General features: G+C 36.8%; 1 protein-coding gene across 2 annotated transcripts in view; it reads right to left on the minus strand.

Annotated features, from left to right (window-relative positions):
- PIP4K2A (phosphatidylinositol-5-phosphate 4-kinase type 2 alpha) overlaps nt 1-12,816 on the minus strand; it is a 121,158-nt gene that overhangs the window by 50,131 nt on the left and 58,211 nt on the right. For both annotated transcript variants that reach the window (XM_054816017.1, XM_054816016.1), the window contains exons 2-3: nt 3,943-4,040; nt 2,729-2,825 (exon numbers count right to left, since the gene is read on the minus strand). In XM_054816017.1, coding sequence (XP_054671992.1) covers nt 2,729-2,825; nt 3,943-4,040 — 195 coding nt within the window. The remainder of the gene's footprint in view (nt 1-2,728; nt 2,826-3,942; nt 4,041-12,816) is intronic.

Here is a 12,816-nt window from a genome sequence, read left to right on the forward strand (position 1 = left end):
ACCAAATGTGAGGTAGGTTTTTTTTTTTTTTTTTTAGTCTTTCCTTATGAGTAAGCAGTGTCTGCCCTCTGGAACAACTTGTCAAGGATATCTGCAGAACATTCTGAAAACAAAAACATTTAAAATGAATGTTCTTCCTGATTTAAACTGATGTTTCTAACTAATGAACAAGGTAATTGGGTTTATTTATCTAAACCAATCCTATCTTGCTCAATAACAGGAATGACATTGTTCACAATTGATTAAGATTCCCCTCCTGAAAATCATTATATAAGAAAAACTATCTAGAGAAAGTTATTTGCTATCTCTTCCATAAGCTCTCCCTCAGTTCAATACCGCACAGGCTTTTTCCAATTAATGTTTGGCTCCGAGTATAAGACAGTCATTTTAACCAATATTCACTGGAATAACTTCCTTGAAGACAAAGATTATCTGAAGAAAAAGTATATACAGTGAGTCTCTCTTTGTCAAATGAGATTCCCTTTTTAAATCACAGAGAACATAACATTAAAATGAAAGCAACTTCTACTTTTAATAGGAATAATCCCTATCTTACACATGAGGTGACTTGAATTTTCATTTATGTGTATTGCTGTAAAAATAATTTTAAAAGTGTTCAAAATACATTATTACTTTGAGCATTTTTTTAAAAAATATCAGAACAGTCCAGTAGGATAAGAATTCAGTGTGATAAACTGCTTGAAGAAAAAAAGAATAGTGAACGCAGACATTACCTTTCCTTGGGCAAGAATTAATATTAACTATCTTCTGTTTTGAGTTAAATATACTTGAAATACTAAATAGCATTTAAGAATTTTTTTCTAACTACTACATCATTTTGTTGAATCAAAAACCAAGATGTGGTTGCATTTTCTTCTTTTGGATTGTTGTTTGGTTACATTGTCAAAAAAAGCAAACCACATCACTTCAAACAAGTATTTTTGGTTTCAATCTGAAAATACAGACATCTTATTTAGTGACAATCTTTTAACGTTGTTTTATCACTGTTATCATTAATAAACCCAAACAGCAGCATAACACAGTTACAACAGGAATTTCTGTTGCAGAACAGTAGGGGAAGTGGAAACATTTCCCAGTGCTGTGGAACGCAACATTTTTGGTTATGCTAAGTTTGCCAGTTTTAGCTAATGACAGCATCTTGTCTTCTCATACATTTGCCAAAATGTAACTTTGATTGCCTAGTAATGTCATCACTCCATCTTCTAAAAGACATTAAGCATGAGCTGACACCGTAATTTTAAGTTTAGGAGCAATGACACGTCCTTCCCTCTTTGACACACTGATCCTTTTCCTTTGTCATGAAAAAGGAAATCTTCATATAAAAGGATCAAATAACTCCCCAACTGATAGGATCCTCTTTGGTCCATCAGGAAAACTGAACCAGGAATGCAATTTGATATAACTGTTTTAACTGTAGGCCTGAGTCTTGGTGTATATTTCCTCTTAGAGAGTTGTTCAGTGAAGAGGATAATGAAAAATCACGTGATAGGATCATGACAGCTCTACCAAAAGAAACCAACCCAGCCCTCTTCTCCACCTATTGGCAAAGTGTCTCACCAAAGTCACAGTGGCTGTACACCAAGATCCATAACCTCATCTCCATCTACACTCCTGCAAGCACATTTTAACCCATCTATGCATTTTTAACACATTGCTTGATATTGAAAAGGGGAGAAACCAGTACAGGGGATAGCTGAAGGGACTTGGATGAAGATTGCGGCTGCAGCATTCAGTCTGTTCGATGTAGCACAATTTGTTTAGCTACTTGAAACCGTACATTAAATATCTTCTCTTAATATATCTCAGTAACCGGCTGCAAACTCATTGCAGCCCACATCAAAATATTTTAGAAGCGCACAGCAGGAAGCAGACGCTGGGTTATACAGCAAGTGTTCCTTAGGACACGACATCTCGCAGTGTGATGGCAGAAGGAATTGTCCCCGTGACTGAAATAGTGTGCATTAGGAGCAGTTAATGGAAAAGGGAATGTCAGGGGGTATTGGCAAATCAGGCCGAAGCAGAGTTCAAGGACTTTCTTTTGCAAAGACAGAAAGAAGCTTTGACCACAAGGAACAACCCTGCCAAATCTAGAGCAAGTTCTTGATTTGCTGTATCTGCTCTTTGTTTCCAGATCCCCTTCACAATGGGAAACAGAGACAAAATGAAGCAGTATGAAGTTGGTTGGCCACAGGTCACTCTTTCCTAAACAAAAAGAGCACGAAGGAAAAAAATTAAAAAATAAAGGCTCTGATCGTTTCTGAAACGGCATCTCACACAGTCACATCGTGACTAGTCACATGAAACAACTTGTTATCTAAGTGACCCAGCTGAATACAGCATCTCTTGCCAGCAGTGTCCAGACATTATTTTTTCTTCCTATTGTGAGAGGTATCACCCTGCAGTTTTAATAACATGGCTTACAACTGGGAAGTACTCTGATGGGAAGCACGGAGGACTAAAGATAGGAGAAGCGTAGGAATCAGAAGACAGTTACGGCAGGCGAAGAGGTAAAACAGAAATGTTCTGCTTGTAGGTGGAGGAAGGAGTAGGAAGAGTGTCTTCTTTTTCCTCTTAGTTTTCCTCCAACTTATACAAAAATAAAAGAACTTTATTCCAGCACATTGGCCTGTTTGTTCACAACTGCAGCATTACTAACCTTTGCAATCTGTATGTATCACCAGTTTAGGCATTTTGAAAGTGAACTTACCTGAAAGTCTTGATCATCAATTCCAAACCTCTCTCTCAGATTACGGAAAACCATTGGACAATATTCCTTAAATTTGAAATGACTTGGCATGTTTTCTCTGAAAGAACAGAAAACCAAATCAACTTCATTCACCTGCATATGCAATAAGTAACTCTAGAGTGTTCTGCCTCAATTCTGTTTGTACAAAGCAGAGGATAAGGAGATTTATGATCTCTCTTCTACTGCTGTCTTTTTTCCAATGAGACTTGGCCTCACCGTGTTCTTTTCTTCTTCTTTACAATGTTTAATAGATTTATACATATCTGTTTCTAACAAGCTGCAACATAATTGGATGAAATAAACACAAACTATATTTTGATAACTTTGGAACTTGGAGTGAAAAGCAGAGAAGAATGTTTTCCCATTGCCCTAAAATTACTTCAAAGGTGACATCTTAGACTGGATTATACAAGAATTACTATACCATCTGTGACACCAGAAAGTACTGACAGTGCCAAAGCTTCAAGAAAATTGGACTCATTCAGTACAGGGCTACTTTTAATATCCTAGTGTTAATGTCAGACTTACACGTGAGAAAAGTTATTTTGACCTTTGCCACAGATCAGATGACCTGAAGTAGCAAAATTCTTCCTTTTACCAAATACATTCTTGAATAAAATTCAGGTTATACACAAACCAGTATTAACAGTTTTGTATGTCTGTACATACTGTTCATAGAGCATTTTATTTTTAAGAGATGTAGATATTACGTGAAATGATATTAATACTTTTGGAGCTTCTATATGATTCATAAGATCTTATATTATGGATTATAAAAGTTGAACGTTATTCAGCTTTGATATATGCTTTAAATTCTCATTTTCAATGAGATATTTCAAATTCAAGTATTTCATTTAATAAAAAGTACGTGCAGACAAATGTATGCTTTTACAAATACCCAAATAAGTGCTTATATCAGCCATAAATAATCACACCAAGAAAGGATCACCTTCAATATGTAAGATACTCATAAGGCAATAATAAACCATATGGAGGAAAAATACTACCCAACAGCCCCTGCTGTTGCTTTTCAGAACAGCACAGATGGTTGTTTATTGCAGGATTAACTTAATCATCAAAACTTCAGTCCCATCAACTGAAAAATAACAGAGTTCATGGTACTTCATAAAAATATCACTATCCACTATCTACAAAGAACTGTTACTTGTACTTACTTGTTGAAAAGGTGATTGTCCACCTTTATCTTTGAGTATGCTTTGAAATCATCTGGCATCAACATAACAGGGATTTGAACATGGCTCAGTTCATTGATCTAGAGAAAACAGAAAATATTTAGTTGCTGATGTCTTTGCAAAGATGCTGCCTTGTGCCTTACTTACAAAAATGTTATTTGGTCTACTATTTCTTGTGTATATGTCCTGGGAGTGAAAGTAAAGAGAATACAAAAGCAGATTTATTCTTTCCAGATTAAATGCAGTCATGAGATAGACACTTTGGAAAAGAAGAAACAGCATTCCATATTTATACTAGTTTCAGTAAAAGAAACTTCAAAGCACACCTGGAGAGTACTTTTTATGGAAGGTCAATGAGGATGCCAGCAAAACTGTCTTTAATCCCAACACACTCCTCCTTGTTTCATCAACTAAGCTACACTTTCCAAGGGTAACTCAAATTCTGTATTTCAAACAACTGTTTACCTTTGCAGTTTATGAGCTAGTCTTACATGCCTGTGTCTTCAACTATTTAGCAAAAATAAAACAAAACTTTGCTTACATGTGAACGCACACACCTTGGGCTCAATCAGCAGAGGCTTGTTTCTTACAATAGTGCAGACCTCAGCTGAGTTTTTGCAAGTCACAGCATTCAGACATTTTTTTGTTTGTTCAAGTCAGACAAACTATTTAAATAGCTAATTTTTTGCTTAGAAATAGATGCAGAAATAAGCTCTAAGGTTGTCCTTATTTTGTTATATGTATGGGGACCACCTATTCTTTCTAGCTTTGAAATAAATATTGTCAGTCTTCTCAAGATCCGTATTTTTCATATATATTTAAAATCCACTTCTAGTCACATCTTTTTGATAAAATGTAGACAACTTTGTTACCTAGTTTGTAGGCATGTTTTTATTACTGCATGTATTAATCTATCCTTACTTCAGTAAATTTTAACTAAAACATGATAAACATAACAGAGAGAATTGTGAGCTTGCAACGGTGCTTTCAACTCATGAATGAGATACCCATTACAACAACAGTCACCAAATACCCATGACATACATTGTACCTAAGTTCTTACGGTGGTCACGCATCTCGATTTACTCGGTCAAATATTTTTGTTCATGCGGAGCACATTTTGCTTCAGCAGTTTTCTTCAGGGTTTAGTGGGAAAACCCACTCTCTATAAATACAAATGCACACTAGGGGTGGATATAGCAATACAGGGGTGATCCTCTGCTCTTAGCACTGCTTATCCAACACTGTTTTCCAACTAGGAAGCTGTTAGTTGCCTGTAAACGCTATCCTGCTTAAGAGAGGCTTTTGGAGAAACCTTCACTGAAGCAGCTATAGGTTATAAATATGGGAGGGAAAAAAAAAATGGCCTCGCTGCAAGTATGATCTCTTGCAGAACTGAAGTTAAATGAAATAGGAAAACAGCAAGGAGCCTTTTAGCTCTTAAACAGAGGAAAGCAACCAACGCAAGCAGACAGGTCAGGCGGCCTCATCACTTTTCAGTACTTTCGAGTCCCAGTAATGTCCCCTGTCATGTCTCATTTTTATTATTCAGATCCCTGCAGCCCACACAAAAACCGATAAAATCGGTTGAATTTACTTTACAGAATGCTTCTTCGGAAAGCCCTGAAAAGTTCTAGGTAGAGGCGTGACAGTTATATAGCAGAGTGGAGAAAGGAAGCTGGAAGATGTCTGGGATGGGCTGAACGTGCTTCTGCTGCTTGGCGTTGTAGGGAGAACGCTTTTTCCTCCTTCCAAAGGGAGACAAAGAAGAAATTCCAGTAAATGTTTGAAAACACAGCTGTACAAACCTAATAAATCATACTGACACCTCATTAAATACAAAATAAAGTAAAAAAATGTTGATCGAAAATCACTACATCTAACACTAACATACATGCTCTTTACTACAGTTGATATCGCTGTACGTCAATCTCACCCTGAAACCACAGGGCAGGTTCAGGAGTCTGCAGAACTAGTACAAATAGAGACAAGTAGATATATTACGCAGAGATATAAAGCTTCAGATTTACTCATACAGAACTACCTACTCTCTTAGACTGCTAGATTGTACAACAAATTCCACCCTTGAGAGGGGTAACAGAGACCTACGTGCATTTCCATCCTAGCCAAAAGCGATCCCAAGAGTATCTTCCATTGAATACTGTCAATAATGCTGAATTTACACATCTTCAAATGACCCATCTACAATTTGCAAGTTTGCATGAAAATTTGGATTTAAAATTTGATCAATGCAATTCTCATAATTTTCACATGCATTCACTTTCTTTCTTTTCTGTTTACTGATGTAAAGTTTCCCTGAATACGCCTATAGAATTGCTTTCACGCTGTGAATATTTAAATTTGTGCTGTAATGGCACAGTTCTAATTGTGCCCATAGGCCTTACAAATGTCATCTGCATAGCGGAATAACATAGCCAAATGTGCTTGTATTTGCATACTTTAGAGATTCTTTTATTCTAAACAAAAATTCCAAAATAATTCTCCCAGGAAAGTGTGGATGTGAATGCACACACACATCTTCCCCATCACATTAGGCAAAAAATGCAGGCTAACAGCAGGTGGGGTTTTTTGTTGGGTTGTTTGGGTTTTTTTTGGCGGGGGAGGTGGGGAGAGGAAGGTTGTTTTTTTTGGGGGCGAGGATTAGATAATATAATGGTTTGAGATTCATTCAAATCTGAGGTATATAAAAGGAATTTCTCTAATATTTTAGGGGATTCTGCTCTAGCAGGAGAGGGGAAAAAACAGCAGGTGATGAACACACAGTAGAAATGACCTTTGGTATAGCACACCAGCTGAGTAATGGCATGTCCCAGCGGCACAGGCCATTAATTAATTTAAACCTTTCAAATATAAGGTCTGGTTCTTTGTGCAGTAGTACATTTTTAGGATAGATTTGATGAGGCCAGACTGGAAAGTGCACACAAGACAGAAAAGAATATCCATGTCATTAGATCGTGGTGGAAACTGGAACCACATTGCGGGGGGAAGGGAGAAGAAACAATATCCAAAACTCCCCCACAAACAGCTCTTGAAAAGCTGAAAGAAAAGGGAAAGGTCAAAGGGATCAATTCTCCACTTTGCCATCACCGTGTAAAGAAACAGCCACATCTGAAAGACACTAAATATGAAACACAAAGAAGACATTTTGAGCCTTCCAACTAATCTCAGATGAAAATTTTGCTGCTTTTCCCCTGTGTTTGAAAGTCAAGCGTGACACAAAATTTTAAGATGCACGTGATACCTCTGCCATGTATTATATGCATCTCTCCGTGTTACCAGTTAACTACAGCTCCCTAAGCAATAGCAAATGAAATGTTACTGTGAGGATGAAAGTTCAGTATTCCCAATTACAACAGAAACTGTTACAATAGCTGTAATAATTACATAAGAAATAAGAAATATCTATTTTCCTCTAAGGACTGCTTCTGAATGTAACAAAATCATAAGCAAGAAATAATTTCCCACAAGAGAGAATCACGACGCACAAATGAAGCAGAAGGAGCTCACTGGACAGAGGACTGACTTGTTGCCGAGGACTCAGGATCAAACATTCATTTCATTACAATTACTTCTAAGAGAGCTCACATTTATAGCATCCCTGCAATAAATGTATGTGCATCATACTGAGAAAGTTCTTTTAGTCCTGCAACCTACATCCTTTAACTGACCTGATTTGTTGTTGCCAATATGACATTTTGCTGCAGTTCATCTTGTTATTTGAAACAGACAATGCTTACTGTATCTTTGAGGAATTTAAATCCCATATAATAGCCTCAGAGATTATTTTAAATATGAATGACTAAGATTTTAGTTGCACAGTAACCAGGCTTATTATGTATAAATAACTCATTATTAATAACATTTGTAACTCATGCACACAAGATAACTGACCCAGAAACCTCCCTTGAAGTAATTTATTCAAATATCTTCTGTGACATTGGTCTAAAACCAGGTGGTTATGTGAGATGGAGACATCCCCCATGACTTATGAGCTTTAAGGAAGAATAATTTTAAAAGCCTCAGACCGGCATCATCCCTTTAGACACATGGTACAAACCCACGTGGCTGTAGGGATCTGCTCAGAGCTGTGGCTCCGTCATGGCAGGTGGGAGGGGGCCGAGGCAAAAGGAGGCTTTTAGGCAAAAACCGACTGATTGCAACTCATTTTGCTCCTGCAGGTTTAGGATTGAATTCACACTGTCAGGAAAACAGAGGTTGTAATTAAACTGCAAATAAGGGAATAATAAAAGCCTACTGGACATTGAATAAATAGTAAGACTCAGCTGGTAATGATTCTGAAATTAGCACACAGAGAGGTGTTCCCACAAAGCCATCTTATATTGGTGACATTTCAAATAAGCTTCTCTAATTTATATGATTTGAAATCAAGCAATGAATATATCATAAATTGTTAGGCATTATTAATGGCCCTTATTTAATTCAGATACATTCACCCTAAACACCACATTACTAGGGCAATGCATAATTAAACATTAGTTTTCATTCTGTCAGAACATAAGCAGCAATAAATTGCTTGCATGCAAAGCAGACAATGAGATATTTAAGCAGCATATAATAAAGGCAATTTACAGCATATATTGCATGTTTAGCTAGAGGAGCCAGAACAACGATCCTGTTCTCCAACAGATACAAGCTGATACCTATCACTACCATGCTGCAGCAAAAAACCTGTGTAACACATTACAGCTGGTATTATTCACTAAAAAAACCCAACAACCAAGTACAAAATCAAAGAAGCCGCGTACATCAATGTCCAAATTTCATCCCAAGCACATCACAAATCACATGGAGACTACTCAGCAATGCCTAGTGGTTCCTTTTGAAACTCTTCCTAATTTAAAGCCTTCATTCTGTACGTGGTTTCTTCTATTTAATATCTCAGCTTTAATACACAGCATAGATACCGTTTCCTTTTAATTTAACATAGCCAGCCAGACCTGCTGGCTGAACCTATGGAGGGATTAGGTGTTTTTCACACTGAACAGCTTGATAAAACATCTCAGTCACAGTTATGGCTCTTGGCAGCTTCACACACAGGAAAATCCCTGCTCCTGCTGATGCTGGATGAGGCTGAAGTCGTGGAAGTGCTACTTTCTTTTCAGCCCTGTTTATCTCCCAATTCTCTTTCTGACCTGAAAGCCAGTGCACAGCAGTCCGTTCTGCCGAGACAAACAGGCTACAGCTGGTTGGTTACTCCGAGAGAAAGTCAAGTGCATTTTTCACAAATTTGTGTATTTTTAAACACAGATTTTGGAAGAAGTGGGAGTGGAAGAGACTTTGGAAGAAAGAAATTATTGAGGTCTAAAAATAGAATTGAACTTTTAACACCACCAGCAGTTCTGAGATTTTTTATGTTCATCGTTTACTTTCTGCATCTCAGTTTCTTCTTTGGCAAGGAAACTTGCACAGAGCACTGAAGAGAGAGAAGAAAAATCTGACAGTACTTTTCGTTCAGACACAGAGCCACCATTTTTACAGGGCCACAGGCTTCTTCAAAGGCACCATTAATTCACTTACTGGTAGGTTAGTGCTTACAAAAACAAGCCTATTGGCTTCTAATGGATTGCTCTTACAAAACAGGGCTGGAGAATAAGAATGCAACAGAGGAAAACTGTTGGGGCTATAAAATTTCACATTTAGGAGACTATTACCCTTTGTTCTTCTGGTACCTTCTTGATAACTGAACACCCTGCAGGTCTTACCAAACAGAGCATTTTCCTGATTACTAGAACACAATCACCTAGAAGACAAAGTTTCTTAATCTTATTCATTCTATTATCCTGTAAAAAGCTACTTCCAAAGCTGTTCCTGTTTTGCCAGGAGGAGGGTTTTAGGTTAAAGCACAAGGGGCTGGGTGGTGACAGGCAGAGCTATAGGCAGGCATTTACGTCCTCTCCTTCCCAGATGTGGAACCCGCCGCAGTACCGCTACCAGGACAGTAAACGCCTTGTGTTGAAGTATAAACTGAAAGTGAAGTGATTATTTTACAACTCTTTGAAATCTACCTTGAAGGGTCTGAAAAGGGTGGATGAGGTCAGCAGCTAATCAATTTTGTGGAAGACATTTGCCTGTTCCAGGGCAAAACCATCATTTGATAAATGTCATTTGACAGTTTAAATTACACTCAAAGCCATTCTTGCAAGAGAAATAAAAGGTTAAGCTAAGTTCTGCTGTAGAGAAATAAATCAGTTCAACAAAATACTTCTTAATTTGTTTTAAATGAGGTTTTCATCATTTCAATCACACAAAAATTAATCTTCCCCCCCCCCGGCCCTGTAAAAGCACAAGGAAAAAATATCTACCCAGACTTTTTTTTTTTTATTAACTACACAATGTGCTAGGAATTTAATGGCATAGGAGACTTCTCCTATATAAGTAATTTCTGGTTACCTATTCAGAAACAAGTCCTGAAATTAAATCAATTAAATGACTAAGAAAAACATGGGGTAAAGTATTTAATTTTCTCTGAGTCTTTAGGATCATTTTAATTTAAGGTATATGGAGAAAAAAAAAACCCAAATCAACATAAAAGCCCACCTAGCTGCCAGAGTAATAGGCACTGAAGTTTTACATGTCTCAAAACATCTACCAGTAATTACTAGAGCAGCTTCATGTTTTTACAGTTCAGGTGATATCTGTCATTAGAATGCTGGCTTTCAATGAAATTCAATAATCTACTGCTAGAAAAGTAGGCCCAATTGAATCAAATGTTTTTCAAGTTGCCTTAATACAGAAAGCCATACTTTTCCCAAAGTACTAAACTCACTTTGCAAAAATATTAAATATACTTCATGGATTTCAGAATTCTGATAAATGAAAACAGCAATTACAGCTTTTTCACTTTTTATCAAAAAAGTAGGAAGACTCTTCTGAAGTGTCATGGTCTGACTTTGAATTAAAAAAAAAAAAATCCCAAAAAACTTCACGGCAAACCCCAGATGTTTTCATGAGACTTTTTAGTTGCTGTTTTCAAGAGTACAAGGATATCTTTGGGGAGGGAAGGTCTGTAGTACATCCATCCACGTGGAGACCAGGATATTGTGACATACCCAAGGAAAGCTCCAAACAGGCTATTGTGACATACTAAATACAGTCTCAAAACAGAAGAAAAAAATAGTTTTGAAGAGCATTCATTTCTTGGTGTTTACCTTTAAATTTGGAATATCAATGCCCAAAATCCAAACGAAAGATTTTATAGCTTGGTTATGACTCCTGTTCAGAGAGTTTGGACTCACAGTGTTTAAAGAACCTACAACAAAAGCATCAAAATCACATTCCCTTTACAAATGTTTTGATGCAAGTTTTTAAGTCTTTCAACTCTCTAGGACATTTGCACAGCCTAGAAAATCCAGAACATCTGCTGTATACTGTCAGACAAGCGTAAAGCCACATTTCTACAGATCTGGTTAAACTTCCTGTGAATCTGCTTACACCTTTCAATGAGTGCAAAAATTAACACTTCATAATGTGCCAAATAATCAAAGACCAAATATAAATTAAGCAGCTCAAATATAATGCCTGTCATGATAATCCCCCATTCTCCTAAAAAGCTAGGACAAATGCAATGGTGCATACAGAGATACTAGTGCACATTAATGAAATGGAAAATAGAGTAATAGAAACCTGACTTATTTGTAGTGGAGATTTCTGACATGCAAAACAGTTTGAGTAGCAAATGGCATAAAAAAAAAATAAAGTGCTGTCTCAGTCCAAAAGGAAACTGCAAAGCAATGAAAGTCCTTCAGATCTGGACGAGCTGTGATGAGCACAATACAGATGAGCTCATCCTTCTTTGCTAATGTAATGGTTAAGAAGAAAACAAGACAAGGCATACAGCTCAGATAATAATTTGTAAGCTATTAGCTAGTGGGCTTGCCACAAATTTCATAAAAGAACATTTTATTTTTTGAGCAGAAATATCTCAGGTAATCTCTTTTTAAACTTCAATTTGTGTGCCGGGAAGTTGATGCACTTTAGTACAATTTTTCATAGCAACAGGTATCTTCAGTTATTGTTTGAAATACTGATTTAAAATACATATACTTGTCACAGGGTCTGATAGCAATCTGGTCTATATTTTTCCAATTAAAGAATAAAACACTTATCTGGCAACAGATAAACTTTACTTCACTTAGCTTTGTCCTGAGAGCTTCACAAGAGAATACCTAAAAAGAGGAGGATGTTAGGAGGCACCAAGTATTTACTCATGACATAGGGAAAGGTTTAATGAAAGTAAGTTCAATTCTATATACAAAGTAACACACGACGCACAGATAAACGTTCTGCTGATTTTCTAAATGATCTAATGTGGATTTCTGGAAGAAGAGTTCAACAAGCAGAAACAAAATGAAATAAAATTACACTTAAATTCCATGAATCATGTTACTCAGATTTGGACAGCAACCAAACTGAGCAAGCAACCAACCAGAAATCAGACTTAAAGGAGGCTATTAAATACTGCTCATCTCTCATAACAGCTTTTAAGATCATATTTTTAAAGTACAGCTTTTCTGAACAAGTAAAATGAGTCCTTGCAGTTGAACATAAAACTCCAGTAAGCAGTTGAACAAACATGGAGACTACCTGAATGCTATAACTGCAAAATGAAATTCAATAGAAAAAAATTCTCTTCAACAAAGCAAGGCAAAGTATAATGGGAAAAGAAACCTGAGGAACCATTTCACATATAACACATACAACTCAGCTGCATAATTAAGAGGAAGGCTTTAAGAGCATCCTGCCTAAGAAGGACAAACTGGGATGGCTGCAGAATAAATGCCATAAAGAAACAATTTAAGGCATCAGATGAGCTTC

This window comes from Grus americana, chromosome 2 (assembly GCF_028858705.1).
Source record: "Grus americana isolate bGruAme1 chromosome 2, bGruAme1.mat, whole genome shotgun sequence".
In the NCBI taxonomy this organism is placed as follows: Eukaryota; Metazoa; Chordata; class Aves; order Gruiformes; family Gruidae; genus Grus; species Grus americana.